The 21,809-nt window shown below is 36.2% G+C and overlaps 1 protein-coding gene across 2 annotated transcripts in view; it reads right to left on the bottom strand.

The window, feature by feature from the left end:
* CTNNA2 (catenin alpha 2) overlaps window positions 1-21,809 on the bottom strand; it is a 500,115-nt gene that overhangs the window by 329,028 nt on the left and 149,278 nt on the right. For both annotated transcript variants that reach the window (XM_030491748.1, XM_030491749.1), the window contains exon 7: window positions 15,634-15,837. In XM_030491748.1, the coding sequence (XP_030347608.1) occupies window positions 15,634-15,837 (204 nt within the window). The remainder of the gene's footprint in view (window positions 1-15,633; window positions 15,838-21,809) is intronic.

Below are 21,809 nucleotides of genomic sequence, written 5' to 3'. Positions count from 1 at the left end.
AATTATATGGTTTGACAAAACCCAGTTATAATATTGTCATTCTGTTAGTCTGGCAACACTAAGTAAAGAGACAAAAATACCATTTACATTTCCCAGGCTACAGCTTAAAGTATGATTTAGAGAGCAGATTCACATTCTCCATTAGAAAGTAGAAGTTCTATCTTCACAGATAAATCTTAAAAACAACAAAGACCTTGAATATAACTTTATTCCTAACACATCATACTCAAGAAGAGACTTTTTCTTTGGTTAAGAGAGACAGAAGCTAAAAATGAGACATATACATGGTCACACACATACCCCAATACATTGTGAAATGAGAACTCATAGAATACGAGCTCAAATGAGGATAAAACAGAAAAACACCCCTTCTTCACTGTGATTAACATCTCCATCAGAAAACGACCCATGTCCTAGTTCTTGTAGAAAGGAGATTTATGAGCACTGCCAAATCGCAACAGTGTGAAGATTTCCTTGTACTTTCACATCTAAAATTCGTTTATATTTTCTCATGTTTTGACACTGTTTTATTCCTCCTCTCAGGAGAAAGATACCTTGTGCATTTTTGGCCCTGATTCTGACTTTGACTGCTTAGTGGAAAACCCTTTTACTGAAGCAAAAGGGTTTTTTAGCTTTACTAACCATTTTACAATATTTTTCGACAAATGAAGTCTATGGCTTCATTTTGATTCTTTTTTCTTTGTATCAGGTTTTCTCTTAACATGGCTTGTTCAAGAAGCACTTAGTAAGATTACCATGGGTATTAACATGGGTTCCAGATCATCTCCCGCTCCATGTTTTCCCACCTAATTTTGGGCAGATTTCCCACAGTAGGAAATCACACTGCTTTCTTTGGAAGCTACTGGTGCTAGTGAGAGCCAGGTATAGCAGACCTGAGTAGCGGGTGGAAATTAAGCAAGCAAATCTCAATATATTAGGCTTGATACACTGCAAAGACATAGAATCATAGAATAGTTAGGGTTGGAAAGGACCTTAAGATCATCTAGTTCCAACCCCCCTGCCATGGGCAGGGACACCTTGCCCTAAACCACGTGGCTCAAGGCTCTGTCCAACCTGGCCTTGAACACCGCCAGGGATGGAGCATCCACAACCTCCCTGGGCAACCCATTCCAGTGCTTCACCACCCTCACAGTAAAGAACTTCTTCCTTATATCTAATCTAAACTTCCCCTGTTTAAGTTTGAACCCATTACCCCTTGTCCTACCACTACAGTCCCTAAGGAACGTTCAGTTTAGTTTCACTATTCAAAATGTAAAAGATTGCAGGTTAATCATGTCTACATAATCTGTCTCAAAAATGTTTTAGCAAAGTGTAATAGTTTTCACGTCTCTCCTTTATTTACTGACTCCGTTTCTCCCCTTCCTAATTCATCCTGGTCTAAATACCTTCCAAAACTCAACAGGGCAAAGAAAAGGGTTTAAAATAAAAGTGGATGGTCAAAATGATGAAAAAAAATAGGTATTCCAGAGACCTGTGTAAATCCCTTAAAATCTTAATGCTCTACAGGCTGTTTAAGTAAGGATACTAGATTATTCATTTTTAAACAGTAAATATCACCTTTGGTTCAGAAACTCCCTGAACCATAAATGGCTGGAGGCTAAGATAATAAATTTTGCAAAGAATCACAATCACAGCATGTTCATCAGGTTCTTATGCTCTTCTTTAGTCATCCCCTGTGACTATTATCAGAGATAAGATATTAGGCCAGATAAAGCTTTATTCTAAGCTATTTTATGTTCTTATTCCCCCAAATGTAACAACTTTCTTTGAAGGTAAGACCAACTTTCAGTGCTAAGAACCTATATACAATTACCCAACATCACTGCAACAAACTCCCATAATATATGATTAAATCATCATACAAAGTTATTCACAGAAACACACAATTTGCTACACCAAAATTTCATTCAGATGTGGGATTGCTGAAAGGACCACGGGTGCTTATTAGCACACTATGTTTGAAATACTTTCAAAACCATCTTGCTGGTGATGTCGTTCATAAACTGCCCTCTTTTAAGTACACTTCTTCTTAGAGCTGTTCTCTACAAAGACTTATATATCATTTCCGAACTTGCCTCGTGTATGGTTTAGTCAATGGTGAGAGAAAAATCACTCCTAGAAAATAATCCAAGTCACTTAAAATTCAGTATGTTTTGAGTATATTAATCAATTCAATTGACTTGAGGGAATCCACAAAGACCTGGATCCTCACTCACATGCCTGAAAAAGCTTTCTCACATGATATGAATCCAGGCCCAAAGGAGCAGCCACCCCTCATCCTGAAACATCTTAAATTCATAAAGACAACCAAAATTGTATAAGAAAATGCATACTAAAAAGCAAATATTATTCTTGCACTGCCATGTGTGCAGAATCATTCTTCTTATACATATTTTCATATGCACTCAGACAGGAGGCAATAGGAATAGGTTTGATTAATTATTGAAACAAAATCCAATATAGCGAGAGACAGTCAAAAGAAATTTCCCAAAAACCCAAAACAGTTTTCAGGGAGGATAGTATCTAACGACTCCCATCACTACAAACCAGAGAAAAAATGATAGAAATTGATATAAACCCCTAAGAAGTCACCTTAGACATTTATCTTTTAAGGAAAAATACTTTGTTTTCCACAGTTCTAGAAAAAGCTGTCCCTCCAGCTCCTGTCTGAGGCAAAAACAGAAAAAGGCAAAAAAAAGAAAAGAAAAGCTATTTGCCTAAAAACCTAAATCACACTAATGCAGTCAGACTAGGATGAGGTGAGCCATCTGGCTTAGCAGCTCATTAGTAAAGAAATGACCCCTCCACATAAAACACAGTTGGGTCATTCCAAGCTAATGAGCCTTCAAGTTTTATTGTTTGGTACATACAAATGGTTGGATGTAGATCTACTTTGTAAGTCTAGTCTTACACACTCACAATCGGGGATACCTTTTATTTATCCATTCACTTACTTATTTACATTGAAAGGAGAGGAAAAAAGTGCTTCCGGAGAGAAATAAGATTTGTGTTCAAAGGTGTGGGCAGATTTCTTTAAACAAAGTTCCTCAATTGCTTCTGACAGCAAAAAGAAGGCAAGAAGGTAAGGAAAGAGGGAAAGGGAAAGGGAAAGCTTCTATTTCTGCTTCAAAACATATTTCACTAATCAAACCATGATATGAAATGGCAAAACATTAACTTCTATACGGTTTGGGTTTTTAAACATCTGATTTCGTAGTTTTAATTTAAATTCACACTGACAAAATGCTTACAATTCAACATTTGGATTAAACATGTCATTCAACATAGAACACATTGGGAAGAACCAGCTCCCATAAAAGCCAAGACCCAAATCCAATAATGTATATAATTAATTTTTAAACTTTGAGAGTTAGCTTTCCTGCCTTTCCTGGGGATATCTATACACTGAAAGTCAGGCATTTTAGAGTCCTCACAGAATCCCTTACACAGTTATGTAATGATGAATGACTCTGCTGAAATCCATGGGATTTGGCTCTGTGGTCCTCACCCTATATGCAGAAATCAAAAGTACTGCATGAGGAGTAAGGGTTTTTGCTCACTTATCAGAAAACGACATAATCTTGTAATGAACTAATGGACTTACAACCGACATCAACATCAAAAAAATTCCTCCTCCCACGTTTCCCTATTTTTTTTCTTAATTTATGTAGGAAATAAAAAAAGAAGCCACAACAACTTACTTTTTTTTGGATTCTCACTGCTATTATGGAGTCTTTACTCAGGACACAGACTCCTGGTTTTTTACTTGTATAATAAATTCATACAATAATAGAATGGTTAGGTTTGGAATGGACCTTAAAAAGTGTTCACATTAAGGTTTGCACTGCAAGGCCTGTAGTCATTAAGCACATTGTTCAGCTTTAAATGATAAAAAAAAAAAAAAATGTTTTTTAAGATAATGTAATTACAAATGAGTTCAAGCGTTTGAATTTTCTAACATTTAAAAAAATTTAATCATCTGAAGGTGCCCATATGGAAGACAAAAGGAAGTTAGTAGAAAAAAAACATTATGCATCCCATCAGAATAAAAAGCCCACTGAGCAAAACCATCAAACCATCATAAGGTGGTTCACAAAGAAATACACAAGCAAGTGTTCTGGCCATCTCACAATGCAGCAGCTTCTGTTCTGCTCTATAAGAAACAAAATACCCTACCATTCCATAGCCTCAGTAAAGTCCCTGGGAGAATGGTCCCACCAGCATGGAAAAACTCTGGTGTGGACTTTCTGTTTATTTGTTTTCTTTTCCTTCCAAATGCTATAATAAAATACAACTAATGCAATTTTATCTAGTTTCTTGGGTTTATGGTGCTCCAGATAATGTGGTTATGATGCAATTACGTTGGGTACCACCATTCATCTTACCCATCACTATCAATCTACTCTACTATGACATCTTTTTTCAACAGAGACTGTATGGTGTTTAATGCAATAGCATTAAGAGAACCAAAGGTTTCATTACATCAATATGTCTCTGGTTAATTCTACCTTATCCACTTATTCAGCTTACCCTTAAAACCCAATTAAAATCTAATTTATCCACTCCCAGGATTCAAATGCTATCTGGCAATGCATTTGACAGCCTTACAGTAACTACATTACTACACATCATGCCCCAAGGTATTTTAGATCATGACAGAAAGAGCTCAGTCATTGTCCACTTAAAGCTATAGAATTATAGTCTGGGAATCTCTAATTTTACATGGAAACATATACATGTTAATGCATTATTACAATTATAAGGCATCCATCTGGGTTGTCACTCTCCTAGAGTTGTTTTGTGTTTTCTTTTTAAATAAACATTTAAAGTAATTGGTCAAGATATTAATTAATCAAGGCAGTCAATCTGACAAACATAAAAACCCTACATAGTACATGTATTGTGAAAATGTGGTCAATATGTTACCCTACACTTAATTACAGCTTACTTTACAAAGCAGATAAGCTTAAAGCTTTATTATAGACAAATTAATTCCACAAAGTGTTTCATTTCGTTCTCTTGAAGCCCAATGCATGCTGAAATATTTCAAACAGTTGTAATATCTGTTAAAAGGAAGGGTTCTGACAAAGTTTCTAAATCCTATTAAATGTTATGAAAAATGGATCAATACTTAAAAATTCCAGAAAGTGTCCAAACCAAAAGGAAAATTACTTATTGCTTCAGCTCCAACATCTTAAAAGAAATGAAGCAATCCTTTCACTCCTTTTTCACTAAGGAATTTTAGGGAACTGATTATGATAGAGATGCCTTTTCTGTCTTGTATTTCTCAAGCAAAAGTATATAAATAAACCACCTGTGCTCCCAGTGTCTGGCTAATGCACTACTCTGGAAAAAGCGACAAGTTACTGTGACATGAGACATGATGCTCTTGCATTTGTACTGTATTTTATTCCCACGTCAAATATCAAATCCCATTAAACGTTGATATATCTCATTTCACACCATCTTACATTTGAGTCTTGTAGAAAGCAACTTGCAAATTAGCTTGTATCACAATGTACTTGAGCTCTGCAGCATATATCTACATCTGAAATAATTTTTAAAGGGTGGGAAAGGCTCTTACCCCTTGCCTACCAAATTCCTTATTGAAATGAAATTATCAATACCTTTAAAAATGCATGTAGAACTTACACATCATTTCTATTTGATACCTCATGCACTTAATATTGATTTGATTCATATTTATATTTTTCTCCCAAAATAACCTTTTGAATCTATCCTTTTTCCTAAACATCCCAAAACTACTAGCAAGGTTAGCTCTTCATTCTCTGTATTACTGCATTTTCTTTGATTACAGCTGTGCCACATCTGCATGCAGATCCTTCCTGATGCACAGAACGCTTCTGGTGTGCAAGTGAGCCCTCTTCTGGGCATCCGATAACATCACTTCAGATGACAATGGTCTGAATGACATAGATTTCTTCCATCACTAACTTACAGTGCCTTGTTTTCACAGTTGTAAAAACACTCCTTGTTTAAACAATAAATAATGCCGACCAATGCAGGACACAGGAGCTGCAGGTTTACATACTACTGTAATTGTCTAGTTTTGTAGTTTTGATTGCTTATCAAAGCATAAATACAGTAATGACATTGCTAATACAAAAAGAAATTTGACCTTTACCTATGATAAAGTGTATCCTTGACTACAGAAATGATGATCTAATGTACTAAAGGGGAAAAATTTCACTTCACATCCTCTATCCTTCCCCTATTTCAACGTGACTTCCTACCATCTTAACACATCAAGAATAGTTTGGGTTGGAAGAGACCTTTAAAGGTCATCCAGTCCATCCCCCCTGCAATAAGCAGGGACATCTTCAACTCCATCAGGTTGCTCAGAAAAATAGCTAGTGAATAACTAATTCACTCTTTATGGTTCCATTTCTACCTTCAGGTTTTCCACACACGTATCAGAACCTGAACACATTATGAATACAAAAAACCCCCCTCCAACCTTAAGTGTACAGAAAATGTTATGTAGCCTCCAGGAGACAGGTTTTTGATATGATTTTCTGAAAGCTCACTAATTTCAGGAGGTCCATGTTTATTTTATTTTGAGGCATTCCCAATAACACTTCAGGCACTGGGAATATTTTTCTTTGCATCCAAATGAATACAGTGCACAACAATATTAATCTGGACTGTGCAAATATTGAAGGTAAGACCCATACACCAGAAGCAGGTATACAGAGAGCTAATAATATTGCTATCGGTATAGTATAAAATGCATGAAAAACTTCTCTCATACTGATATTAACTTGCAGACACGGAAAAAACAACAAATTAATGACCCATAAATGCTAACTTCAGTACAAAGAAAAATTACAAAAGTTATGAATCACACTGTATACACAAGATTGATAAAGGGTTTTTCTACAGGTGAACAAATAGCTTTAACAACATTCCTTTCAGATAGCCTATGTCTTGCAAACATTAAGGCAATGCTTTCCAGCATATTAAAAGCACTGATGCAGAAGTCATTACTTCTGTAAGAACACACTTTAGAAAAAACAAAACTAACTAATGAAAAATAAAACAAGTTGAAATGTGAAAAGCACCACAAGAAAATGCAGTGCTTTGGGGGATTGCTTGGTTTGGTGTTTATTCCTTGGTTGTTTTGTTGTTGTTGGTTGGTTGATTGGTTTTGGTTTGGGATTTTTGTTGTGGTTATTTTGGTTTTTGCCTGTTTTGTGGTTGGGTTTGGTTTTCTCTGCATACACTGAGTTTAAAATGAGCCCATACTCTGATAAGGTATCAGAAGTATAGGCAGACATTTTGCATGCATACATACATGTATCAGGTAGAACAAAGATGAGTAATAAATACATTTATCAAAAAGGCAAGTTTTCTGGAAGCAAACTACTGGTGAACCTGAGGTCCACTTAAATAATTTCTTCCAAACTATAGCATGTAGGAAACTCATATAATATTTTATAGGAAAGCAGTTTGGGTTGTTGGTCAGAAACAAACAAACAAATCATGTAATCTTCCCCATGACTGTTGTTGTGCACATTTCATTCTGCCCCATGTCATTCTTCTCCTGGTTTGCAGTTTAATAGGCAAACACAGCAATTCATTATTTGCCCAGTTATAGCAAAACTTCAGTACAAGTGCTGAGGAGATTCAAGCAATCTTTAAAGATGTAGAAATTAAATTGAGAGAAATCCCGTGTCTTTGGACAGATAGACATTAGACAGCAAGGTTAGACAGAGTCGTGGGTGACATGGTTTAGTGTGTGGTGTCCCTGCTCATGGCAAGGGGGTTGCAACCAGATGATCCTAAGAGCCTTTCCAACCCTAACTATTCTATGATTCTATGATTATGTGCACCCTCCAACACTCAAACGCTACAATGATACAAATACTGCACTATTTTTACAGAAATTAATGTGGAAAAAAGGAAGGCACTTAAACTGCAATGAAATAAGTCGGAGATGAACACAATTTTAATGTTGGAGTAACCAAAGCCCAGGAAGACCAAGATGAACCTAGAAATCAGTGATGAAGAGCAAATAACTTCACTGCCAGGACTGTGTCTAAACCATGAGCCATTCCTACCTATTTATATAAACAGAAAAGAAAGGAGAAAATACGGTTTATAGAATTCTCCTGTATTTTAATTCTTTACAGCACCAAAACATTTGAATTTACATATGGAAAAAACAGTGTTTCCTGATTAGGCATCCAGTACTTTTAAAGGCAAAGACAGGAATAAAAGTGGAAAATCCACAGGAAAGAAAGATCTAATAGAAATTTATTAGAAAAATTAATTATTAAAGAACATTGTATGAGACACCAAAAAATAATTATTTAATATAATTCTTAGAAGTTGACTTAGCTCATGCTGGATTAACTTTTATTTTATGTGAACTGAAAAGCACGTCAAGAGGGATGGGGAACATATAATACCTCTGGCTGAACTGGTGGTTTGGAAGTTGTCAGCCCTTGAGATCCCAAGGAAATGGGACTGTTGATATACTACTCTTGGGCAAAACATTTAAACTTGTGACTAAATTCCACCACAACATAACGGACTCTTAATTTTAAATGTGTATATAGGACTTAGTGGGGCCTGACATGCCAAAAAGGATGAACAACACTAAAAAGCAACAACAACAACTATAACAAAAACACATTAGTTAAGACAATTTTACCTGTTTTAATTGTAAATTTGGTCATCCTATATTTTAAAATTTCCCAAAACTTCAGTTATTTGGGAGGAAACATTGTGTCAGAAGGAACACTCAACCTTATATAGCAATTCAGTCTTAGATTCTAAAAATATCATGATTTAGTCTAACAAGGCATACAAAACTTTCCTCATGACATAGTCTGCCTTTAAAGAGCAAAACAAGGCACCTATATTTTCCAGTGGAGACAGCCAGCGAAAAACTATCAGCACTCTGGTTCAGAAACAGCATTTCCTCCTAGAAATACTAATTCAGTAAGTTTAAATATCTACTCGCGCAAACATAAAACACCACAGGGCTGCATAAATTTGCAACCACCAGAAGTCAAGACAAATTGTTAGCTTATTTGTCATTTCCAAGCCATAAAGTCCCACTTTCTCACAGAGCTTTTCTATTTGTTTCTGATAGAAAACAACAGTGTGGTTCTCTGGAATTACCAGGAACAACAAAACAAACTCTGAACTTGCAAAACCAGAAAAGACAGGAATCAACAAATAAATCAAAACTCACTTGTGCAATTCCATCACACTATCAAAAAATACTGGGCATCCCCTATGAAGCCTTGATAAGGTCCTCAAGAAACACAAGACAGAAGGTTCCTTAAAAGGTGGATCAAATTCCATTGCAGGTAGCATACTTAGACAGTGATTTAGGTACAATCATAAGAAGTCCAGGCATTCAGAAGAGACACATAAATGCAAAGAAACTGAAAGTGACCAAGAAGCAATGCTGTGACACATCATAAAATATTTGCCCATTTGGGAATACAGCCTATTCCTCCAGTAATAGCTACTGTGTTTCTACTTGTTTTCTTCCAAATTCAGAAAGACAAATCTGCTCATATAGCCTCTAAAATAGCAAAGTGAACAGTAAAATAGCTTGAAATATGGTAGGAAGCTTTAAACAAGACATTTTCCTCTAAGAATTATTCGCAAATCTAGGAACTCTACCACAGTACCAACAGAAAAATTGTTCCACATCACTCGATGACCCAGCAGTTCATCTCTTGTCACTCATTCCTGATTACTCATCTCAGGACAGCTGCAGACATTTCTCTGTCTCATAACTGTAATTTACTGCTCACTGACACCCAGATTGACCTTACGCAAGCCAGCACCAGAACTGAAACATATACACCAATTATTACATTTCTCTTAAATATGAATTTGGATGGAGCTGTTCAATCTGGAAGTTGACAGTATCTGGAGAGTTTATAGATTTTCATTTGCCATCATGTTTTTCATTCTCCAATCAAGCACAATAACTTCAGCTGTCCGTTAAGGACATTTCATTTTCATGTGCTGCAGCACTATAATTTCACTCGGAGTAATTCAAATGTTTTACTGATGTATTTGTGAAGAAAAACTGCCTGTAGACTCATGCTTCTTCATTCATTCTTATACTTGCATTTTTGAGATGTGACATTTTCTTCTACAAAGGAAACAGGAATTGAAGCCTATCTTGGTTACAGTGAACAGACATCAGGAATGAGTAGTAACTTTACAGAACCAGATTAAGAGCAAACATTCAGGGGCATTATTCCTATAGTAATATCATCACAATATACATTAAAAAACCCAACCAAAAACTAGCCTGCATAGCTCTTGTCCTCACGTCTAAACATTAAATCATAGTAATACAAGGACTTCTAAAAGACTATTCATTCCACTTGGATACATGGAAATACTCTTTGTCCCAAAGCCCAATTACAATAAAAACAATCCCCAAGCTCTCCTGAAACACTGGCAGTGGCTGGGAGCAGGAGCACTGGGTGAGAGGAAAACGAAGGCATGAGAATGAAGGTTGGTTTAATACTGAGCCCATAGGTTTACGAAGATAACCTTGTATTTGAACCAGCTGGGAAAAGCCTTTTCAAATGCAGACTTGAATTAATGCCAACCCAGTATTGAAGTGATTACAGAGGTGTTTAACAGTCAAGGCTGACTCACTTGTCAACTGCTTTCCAAATTTCTCTTTAATACACCCCAGCTACCCAAAACGCAGTCTGCCTCTGTGTGGCACAGAAACTGATGATATCAGAGGGAATTCAAAGCATTCTTTTTAAAGCTTATTTTTCTAAAGATATAATTTTCTTCCTTTCTTATAATCAGATACCAACACAGCAGCACCCTGATGCTTGTTAGAAACAGTACCCAGCATTGGGTTACATGAGTTTGGCAGTGTACTTCTAATCCAGGAGTCTAGGAGCGGGGACTCCCAGGTTTCTAGGATTTTTGCTCCCTGACAGCCTGCAATACAAATCATGAAGGATCCAGGACAGTTAACCAGCAGGAAACTAGACCACAATCAGAGCTAACCATCCGCTAAATGATGTTTTCATTCAGACAAATGGAAAACAATTGCATTAAGAGTTTCTGCAGAGCTGTATTTAGTTCTTCTCTGTAGGATACTAAGTCTAGAAATGTAATTTTACATTGAAACAAATGATGGGATTTATCACATATAGATAAGAATCTGAAAAAAAAGAACCCCAAACAAGCAAAAGAACCAACATCCATTTTCTGTGAGAGATGAAAGAAAAAAAGTCACGAGCCAGTAACCGAGAGTCCTCCTGCCCATGCTTCCCAGAAATGAAAGACTTTAAAGTTCAGCTGAGTTCACCATAGAAGAAATAAATACCATGCTGGGAAAATGTTTTGACAGTTACTGATAAGACAAATGAAACTAATACATGTTGCTAGATATACAAGCAATAATGAAACAGTTTACATCTCATCTCCATAGAAGTTCTTGCAGAGGGCTTATGCACTGTAAGGCTCCAGTCAATGCAATACACTACACAAATACATATTTATTCATAGAACTATAAAGATCCTCAGGACTATTCTTCCCTTAGCAATAATCATTCGAAAACCTCCTACAATAGTAATTGCCTAAATAACCTCTGAATTGGGACCAGAACATCAGAATATTTGTGAAGATAGCTTGAAAAATATATTTTAAAAATCTTATTTGACATGTAGGAAATGGAACAAACCAACATTTATCTGAGGAGAAGGAAGAAGTAACCAAAATAAGGTGATCTATAGCATCTGTCTGTCCAGTCTTCCAACGTGCAAACCAGCTTTAACTTACTTTGGTAAAACTCTGGATAATACACAGAGAGATTTTTACCACTGCAAGTAACTATAAGAACATCATTATCTTCTTGTTAGCCTGTAATGGATATGTAAAAACTGGATGGACAAATGGGGAAAACATTGTCATGCATGTTAAATTTTTACCATCCCATGTAGTAAAGCATATTGATCCATTAAAGTCTGGTAAGGCACCTAATGATAAAACAGATTACAGGGAATAGACCTGGAAATATGATGGATGTACTGAAAAATTCTTGCTGGAGTACAGAAGGTAAGACACATAACTCTCTACAGTGAGATTTCTAAGAAAGAAGTGGGCACAGGGGGGTGTTCTGCAGGTGAAAGTAGTTTCCTTATACATCTTATTCTGCTTAGAAGGTAAAAGTTCCTACATTGTTCAGCAGGAAGCTATTTCCTTTTCTTGCTCCTTATATTGCCTTCTGCATTCATTGTTTGAAATGCTAGAAAGTATACAGCATCAAATAGCAAGCCTTGTATTTCATACAGCTGCCTGTAAAGCTTCCAGCTTCCAGTTCATGCTTGCAAAACCATCCACTAGTTTAAAGCAAAAGAGAGTGAAGCATCAAGAACATCTCCATTCTAGTATGTTCTTTTGCTCTTGGTATTTTACTTAGGTTCTATGAAAATTTAATACAATACATAAAGCACAACCAATTTATATGGGGCTTTTCAGTCCAAATATCCAACAAGTAAAAGGCAATACAGAATCTACTTAACAACAACAAAGAGAAATGTTCTTGTACACAAAAAGAAACACCCCTCCAAACCCAAATCATAGAAATAGGTAACTTGAAAGAAACCATTTTAAACTGGAGAAGGATTGAACTAACATTGACTGTACAGCACGCTGCCAATAGCCTGCACTTCATTGTCTTTAGCCATAAAATATGACCACAAAATATTTAAGTCATTCTACGTTCTTTGTCTCTCGTGGCAGGCATCAAAAGCAATGTGCACATTTGATCGACAATCAGCCAAGAAATAATTTGGCATTTTCCAGATATCATCAAACAGCAAAAATCACAGAATGGACGTCACTAATGTCTGATTCATTTCACAAGCTTTTAAGCAAAGGCAGATTGCAGTGGTTTAAGGCTGTATGGGCAGAAGATGTTAATGATGTCCATCTTTCCCAAACCATCTCAAAGCTCTGACAGTCTAGCCAAGTCTTGATGAGGCTTGTAACTGTGTCATGTTTGGAGTATGCCTTTCAGTTTTACCCTTCTGAAACTCAACCAAGCTTTTAAAAAACTTTCCAAGTGAAATCTTTTGTCATAATGAACATGCTTAGCAAGAAAATCCATCCATCCCTAAGTTTCAAGCAAACAGTTAAATACTGAAGGAAATTCTGCCAGGGCAGACAAATGAGTGAAATTCCATCTTTAGATAGATGTCTGAACTGCATATAAAGCTAGGCACCTAATCTTCTAGCCTAGTTAATGGGGATTTAGTTATATAAACAGAGGAGTCTAGAGTTATTTAACTCATCCCATGTTAGATTGTAACACTTCACCATCTGAATGGCTCTTCAGATTCCCTTAGCAGTATTGATTTGATCTCCATCAATTGCAAGAGGAGCTTAAGCTCCAAGGATTTGATAAAGGCAGGAGTCTGGCCATTTGTTCTTCCCACACACAACACGGAAGCAAGGCTGGCAGATATGACACAAGGCCCATGGTAGATCCAAATGCTTCTAAGGGGCAGATTGAGGTGCCTTGGTTCAAATGAGCACCAGGCTACTTAAACTGGTAGCCTAAAACAGCACTAGTCATCTATCTTTAAACAACTGAATTGAGACCCTTACTTTACTTGTCTGTACTTAGAGAAACCTAAATTTAGGTGTCTTAATCTGTAAAGCTGAATCCAACGCCTTGTATCTGCAAAGATCAGTGTGGAAGATAATAATTAATGCAATATCATGCTCAAATTCTAACATGCCAGATGTGTTTAAATTAGAAGTAACTCACTTTATGTAACTTAAGTATACATTCAGTTGTTACAGTATTTACTCAATAGCTGTAAAAAATAGCTTAAATTGATTCCACTCCAATATAAAGCAGGAAAATAAAAAATACAACAATTGTGCAGCTCAGACTACGTAGAACAGGAGAAGGAAAAAGAAAAAAGAAGGAATAGAAATTCAAAACACATATTGCAGTAACCATAAAAAGATGCTCACACAATTATGTGTTTAAGTAAAAACTATGAAATTACATTAGCCACCTTCAGTGTGGTCTTCAATGCCTACAGTAGTTTAAAACTCTCCTTCCTCTGTAGATGTGGTCAGAAATAAAACAAGAATGTTTCTGGTCAAAGGGCAAACTGCATTGTTACCAAAAACCTGAGGGCACCACAATAAAACAAGAAGCCACAATCCATCAGTTCTCAAAGGTTTTTAAAGACCTTTAAAGATTACATCTTACAGCAGTAGCTCAACTAAGCAAGATTCTGTAGGAAGCAATCCAGCACGTCTTAGCCACTCTTCCACCACAGTCTCATCACCTATTATTTAATGCTCTCTTTATAATTTCTAACACCTTACACAGCAGCATAGACTTTGCTTTCATTCACAGTGCAAAAACTTTTCAATTCTCACTTCATAAAATCTAAAAGTAAATAATACATGCTTTTAAATTCTCCACCAAAAACAACTATTCCATGAGATGACTCTGCTACATGGAATAATAGAAACATCACAGTTAATTTTGAACTGTACAACAAAATGACTAAAGGACTGAAGTTTGCACTATTGATACCTCATTGTATCACTACCAAGCAAATATAACAGTACCAGTGAAAATAACAAGGTTAGAGGTTCATCCTTGAACAGTCTCTTCAATGTTATTTTGATGATTCTAGCAAAATAGGATCAAAATGTGCCACCTGATACTCTGGCAGCAACGATAGAGAAGTCAGACAAGATAACAGCATAGTATCGGATGCTCAGTTTGAAACCTGTTTGCCAACATTTCAATTTAAATAAAGGTTGCTGATGTTGCTTAGGACTTTTTCACACATCCTCCAAATGAGACAGCAATAGTATTTATGAGTTTTAACACACATTGTTGGGTGGAGAGAATTTTCTAGAAGTTATGCAGAACAAAAGCACTACAGGTTAACACCACGTTCAACAATTTAACACCACTTGAAACCCTACAACAGCCAGTTGTATTTAAAGTACTGCAGATACCTTTCTTTGTGTAAACAGCTACTTTCATAGCAACTGAGTATTTTAACAGCTCCAACATCAAGTGAAAACTTTCACTGGTTTAACCCACAGAGCAAACAGACAACCTTACATGAGTATCTATAGGTGACATGCTAATAAGTAACCACAAGGATCACCATCTCACGGTGGAAATCAACTGCATTCACTTTCATGAAGAAAAGTCTTGGGCCATTGCCCACTTACATTGCTTGCCCTTAGCTGTCATTTTAAAGGTACTTTACCTCAAAAGGAATACTTGTTGCCTATTTATTGCATAAGAACAAACTTTAACATGAAAGCTGTGGGGAACACAGAGTTCCTCTGAATGTAAAACACTCCTATAAACTTCCGATTGCACCAAACTTCTGCCAAACATTTGCAAAATATTAAAAAGCCAAATATTTCAAACAGTATTACCATTAAGAAGTCAAATAATTCAAATAGCATTACCTTTACTCCTGGCATAAAAATGCATTGTCGGTTTTGTTACACAGCAAAGTCATAGCATTAGCTAGAAAGGTTTAATCATCAACTGAAGAAGCAGCCAGTAAGAAGAGTGTATAACTTACATTATTCATGTACTCGCTGAGCAGATCCTGCAGCGCCTGCCGCACGGCATTGCACTCGGCAACAATGCGTTCCCGACGGTCATCTCGTGTGCATGAGGAATCTGCCATCAGCGCTGCTCCACTGATGATGCTCTCCAGCCTTTCTTCAAGGGATGGTCTGAAGCGGGCCTCGCTGAAAGTCATTGGGTCTAAAATGATTTTGTTCTAAAAGACAAAATATGAGTGGGAAAATTATGGGTCTTTGGCATTTTTTCAGTGTCTCTTATTTCAGTGGCTTCGTGGGGTTTTTAGCCTTTCATATAAATAAATTATCTACCGAATTCCTGAAATATCAGTATTACAGAAATATCTGGTAGCTCTGAAATCCCAATATATGAATAAAATTAAAAATAATTCTATATATAAATAATTCTATATATAAATAATTCACAATCTATAGTTATAAAAGACACAGCTGGTTCGAATACATATTTGGGAAGCACATAGTATAAAACAAATCAACACAAAATACTATAGGATTAATGCAATCTGCGTGTGTCTCTCTTCATATATTACACATTTATACTTTATCTTCAAGTAAACTAATATTGTTCCCTGAATCTTCTGAAAATTTCTTGGATATTCAGGAAATTCATATGAAAGGTGCAAGTTATTTATGACACAAGAGAAAGTAGAATAACTAATTCCTCCTAATTATTTTTATTAGTAGATTGAACTGCTGAAATGCTCCTAGGTTATCTCAGAATTAAGCGGAAAATACTTGAGTGTTTTAAATCAGGAATCAGCGCTGATTTCTTAGCTAAAGAGAGAGCACTGCAGGAAGACAGTCTAAAAAATACCTTTAATTTGACAAAAAGGCTACTGGTTAGCAAAACATCTTTATTCCCCTAGAAAGAAAAAAAAATTGATTTTCAAAGACTGTTTTCTATTAAAGACATTTTAATTCTGAAATTATGATCACTGCTAAACGCTTGTGTACCTTAGATATCAAATTCACTACCAAACATCAAATAGGGCTAAACCGCTTAGATTCTACCCTATCAGTGTACAACCTTCTGCAATATTATGAGTTTTGAGTCACCACTAGATTATATTCTAACCTGCTTTTCTCCTTTTGTAGTTCAAGGTAGCAAATACAAAAGCAATAATTATCTGCTCCCACTTACAGGCACATTAACACCACCATGTAAGTGCCATAACCTTTTGCTGTAATCATGCGAAGTTTCATTAACTGCATATTGCCAAAAAATGCTCTGCAAGATGCACACTTATTTGAGGTTTAAAAGAAAATAAGTCATGAAATAGGAATTAAAAAGTATTTTGTTTTCTAATACTCACATCTATTTTAAAGCACATTAGATTATTGCTAATGAACCATTTTAATGTTCACAACATTTTGATAACTTTATGATTAGCCGATTTCCTTTAATATCCAAAGCCGATCAACAAGTATTAAGCCAAATGATACAGTTAATCTGAAAAAATACAGTAAGTGTATTAAAACATAAATCAGGATTTAGGCACATGACATCTGGCTTTAACACTGAAAACTGGATCAGTTTATTGTAAATCAGAATACGCCCAAATGAAAGGAAGCTAATTTCTGATTCCGAATGAATATGTTTTAATTCAGCAAGACAAGGCTGTTACAAAAGATCTGCTTATTTCTCAACGTAAAACTTCCAACTAACTCCACACACAAAAACCATAACTCTTAGTACTACACAGGGAAAGGGGAACAAAGCTCTGAGAAATCTACAGCTTAACTGAATGCATAGCAGTTAAACAGTGATAAACATAAGGATGACGGGTAATTTATACAGATTCATTATTTAATAAAAAGGACAAATAGAAGAATTTAAACCTGATAGAGTAGTGTTCCAGCTCCAGGAACTGCTGACTTGGCAGAAATAAATGCAGCATTACCCACAATGTGAAATAATGTCTCACATGTATCTTCCGAGGTCTGTGTTTCACAGCAGTAAGCAGAGGAGTTTTACTAGCATCTAAATTAGAAATGACTTCTCCAAGAGTTTGGCCTATGCATATTCATGTAGCTGTGCCTTTCAGTCAAATGATAATACTAGGGATTTTCAGAAATCAATCACATGAATTCATTTTCACAGCATGATTTAGTAGTAGTAAGAAATTGCATCAAATGAACTATCTTAGCAATTTATGCCACTATAAGAAAAAATGAGCTGCATGCTTCAGATTATTTTCAGTGTTTCCTTATTCAAATCTGGTTGAGTTTTAAAATGACCATAAAACGGTTATGTTAATAGTCATGTGGGTTTTTTGCTTTGTTTCCAAATGACCATAAAAATGGTTATTAACAAAGCCAGGAAGGACTTTACTAGAGACTAGAGGATTTCCAATAGCCAACATATGTTCTACTTGTAGCAAACCTCTCTCAAGCCATAAACTCCATCAAAGCAACATCCATACAGCACTATGGCAATTTTCATGTTTCAGTGATAGCGACATAACCAGTCCTTCCAAAAATGCCTCACTTTTCCTTCTCTCCCTTATAGCTATAGATGTAAAGTTCTCTGCCTACACAGCAAATTTCAAAGAGCAGATCTTGCACCTCTCAGTGAGTTATGAATCATTTTTTTTCTTAGACGTTTTTGAAGACCCTAACACTCCATCTTCTATGACACCCAAAGACCTACCAAGAATGTGTTCCTGGAATATTTCCATCCTTTTCGAGCCTTGAAGATGAACAAGTTGCAGATCAAATATCTCATCACTGAAACCCAACTCGCTATTTTCACAAGCAGTTACGTCATACTCCATGAATAAGTTCAGGAAATCCAGTACTAGCTAAATACAAACACCACTTACATTTTAAATAACGAAGTATGTATCATTGAGGGTATCAAACAAGAATAAGTTATCATGAACACTAATAAACAACAAGGTCTGATCTTTATGGTATGGCCTTTCCTATAATGAAATTTAAAATATGAGACAAATTATTCATACTCCAACTAAAAATATTGAAAATAACCACATATCCTACATCAATGCATTGTATTACCAGAAAGTACATAATCACTGAAACTTGGGAAATTTATCTGCATAGGAATATCTTTCTTAAACAATATCAAAAAAACAGGGTTTATTAGAAATATAAAGAAAAACCCAAAATACTAAATTTAATTAATCATTTAAAACAATTTTACAACTCCAAAAGCACTACTATTACTGTATCATTATCTGAGTTTTCCAAATTAATTATATGCTCTTGCAAAATCTTAATTATTATGGGCATTGCCTTATTGCTCATCAAAAAACCGCTCATCTACTGGGTTCTGTAAGTAGAAAGTCTTCAGGGAATTTCAGCAGCTTCTCCAGAACCACAGCTTTTTCTTCCTTTTTAAACATATAAGTGATGTTAATGATTTGGGGGGTGGGAGGAAGAGAGGAACCTCCAGTTCTGAAAAAGCTGAAAATCAGCCAACATAAAATGTATTCAAATTCATTCCTAAGTCAATGGATAAACTTAAAAACTTTGATAGTGCTCAGCATTTTGGCAAGCTTAAAAATAAAGCACGTGGAAAGCACCATTTGTTTGAAAATACTAAATAGCTTCAATGAAACCACAGCACCTTAAAGCTGGTAACAGAGAGGTTTCTAAATTATAGCTCTGCTACCACTCACAATAAACGTTGTGACAAATAAAATTTTGGGAGGTAAAAGAGAGGAACCAACCAACTGGTCTGCAGAGTTTTCCTGTTTGTAGAGTTAGGTGTATTTGTGCAACAGGGAAGGTTGGATTCTTACCTTCACATAGATTCCTTCTAAAACTCCCCACTCAAATACCTCCCATACAACCTCTGACTGAGTGGACAAGGAGGAATTCGATATTTCTGTGTACTTCCTTAATCTTATTATTGTGTAAAAGGACGAGGAGAGGATGGCCTCTATTGGGCCCTTTATACAATTTTGCGTGTCTGTTTAAAACACACAAAACCTCCATTGAAACAGGTGGTTTCCTCTTGTCATTGAGTAAAAATGAATTTTAAAAGAAACTATCAAATCATATAACAGAAATTCAATATCAGCTTTTTCTGTTCTAATGGGAAACAACCTTCTTATCTGAGAAACACTTTACAAGCACTGATTAGAAAAAAAACACACACAGAAAACCCAAACCAAGACTAGAAACCCACAAACAACTCATGTGCTTCTATAGGGAAGGAAGGAAAGTCGAATTGATTTTTCACTCATATTGTCAAACACAGGAAAGACATCTTTGGAGGCATAATAATAGACTTGTGAAACTAATATAGGATGCTATAAGGAAAAAACCACACAAATCTTAAGTTTGAAAAGTATTTGTACAAGATGATGTAGTGGCATAAAAGTGATAAAGGAGCTGTTGCAATCACAGCACTGTCTAGCTGAAACTCCGCAGGTGGAGGAATTATCCCAGGTAGAACAGAAATATCTTTCAAGTAAGAAACTTCTATATAAGACAGTTTTAAGAAAATTTACATCCAACGCAATCCCAGTAAACTCAAGTGATGGATTATGTGCCATGGAAAGCTGCACAGCACAGTAGAGACACTTAATTGGAATTGAGGGCTTTGTGTTTCCTTTATTAACTCTTACATTAATGTTGTATTAAAAGGTTGGACCAGATGATACTTGAGATCCCTCCCAACCTGGAATTCTATGATTCTATGAATTTGTTGTGCAATTCTGGACAAAGGAAACCTCCTTTCCTCCATTTCTCTTTTTACACTTTATCAATTCATCTATTTAGAATGTAAAACCTGCAGGGCAGAGACCATTCCCTAACATACTTCTCAGTGATTTAGCACAATGAAAATGCAATTTTTAAGGCAAATGCCACTGCAAAGTAAGCAGTATGTCAGAAGAAGGAACCAAAATCACAGTGACAAATGGCATGAAAAAAATCAAATTGATAGATATCTTAAATAAATAACATCACAACCACATGACGGTATGAGAAACTGCTTTGGTGTAAAAAGCAGCAGGTAATACACTGAGAGAACCAGTTTTCAGAACAACTTGGGAGACAAGACTGTGTAAATAAGAATGTTCAATGTATTTCTGTCAGAAGTACCTGCACTACTGTGAAAACAAATGCAGTGTGCTCATGGTTTGGTTTATGTACATGTGTCAGTGCCCTCCAAAGTGCTAATAAGGCTATTTAGTTCTTGTTTTGTGATAACTCGAATGTTTCTACCTGTCACCATGCTGTGTTCCACAGACACACCACACAGCTATGATTTGAAGAAATAAGAACAATGTGATCATGTGATACCACACTGCAGCTTCTCATGAGCTGGTCTGATGTGATAAAAGAACAGAGAACTAATTCAGAGACGTAAGTGAATTTCTTTCCTCCTGGTACAGTGGGATGACTGAATTCATAGTAGTTTGATGAATAGGACACTCAGGTAAGAAGTGCACACAGCCAAGAGCAGACGCAGTAGCAACAGCCCCCAACTTCTCAGCCCCCTCCTATCTCTGTTACTCTAAATAGAAACAGAGATATTGTTTCTCTAAAATATTGGTGGTGTTCACAAACGCATATTTGAGTCATATGAGCATCCCAGAGGTGCTAAACAAACATACTCATAACAGTGCCAAGTATAGTTGAATCGTAAAATTTCACTTACTGTTATTTTTGAGCTATTATATGTAACTTAACAAATATTTAATATCTTTTTAACAGTTCAGATATTCATACTTCTTATTTACAATGAAATAAGCATGGAGAAAGCTCCAGGGAGACCTTAGAGCAGCTCCAGTGCCTAAAGGAGCTGACAAGAAACCTGGAAAGGGGCTTTGGGCAAGGGCCTGTAGGGACAGGACAAGGGGAATGGCTTTAACCTGCCAGAGGGGAGACTGAGATCAGCTCTTAGGCAGAAGTTCTTCCCTGTGAGGGTGCTGAGGCGCTGGCACAGGGTGCCCAGAGAAGCTGTGGCTGCCTCATCCCTGGCAGTGTTCAAGGCCAGGTTGAATGGGGCTTGGAGCAACCTGGTCTAGCGGAAGGTGCCCCTGCCTATGGCAGGGGGTTGGAACTAGATGAGCTTTAAGGTCCTTCCAACCGAAACCCATTCTAGGATTCTACCTTTAAAAAATCTGTTTGGATGAGGATTCACTATGAATTCTGCTTTGCAACTAAACTGCTTACT

Source organism: Strigops habroptila, chromosome 7 (genome assembly GCF_004027225.2).
Source record: "Strigops habroptila isolate Jane chromosome 7, bStrHab1.2.pri, whole genome shotgun sequence".
Lineage (NCBI taxonomy): Eukaryota > Metazoa > Chordata > Aves > Psittaciformes > Psittacidae > Strigops > Strigops habroptila.
The sequence above is the reverse complement of the archived record's forward strand: the minus strand, read 5'-3'. Positions and strand labels throughout refer to the sequence as shown.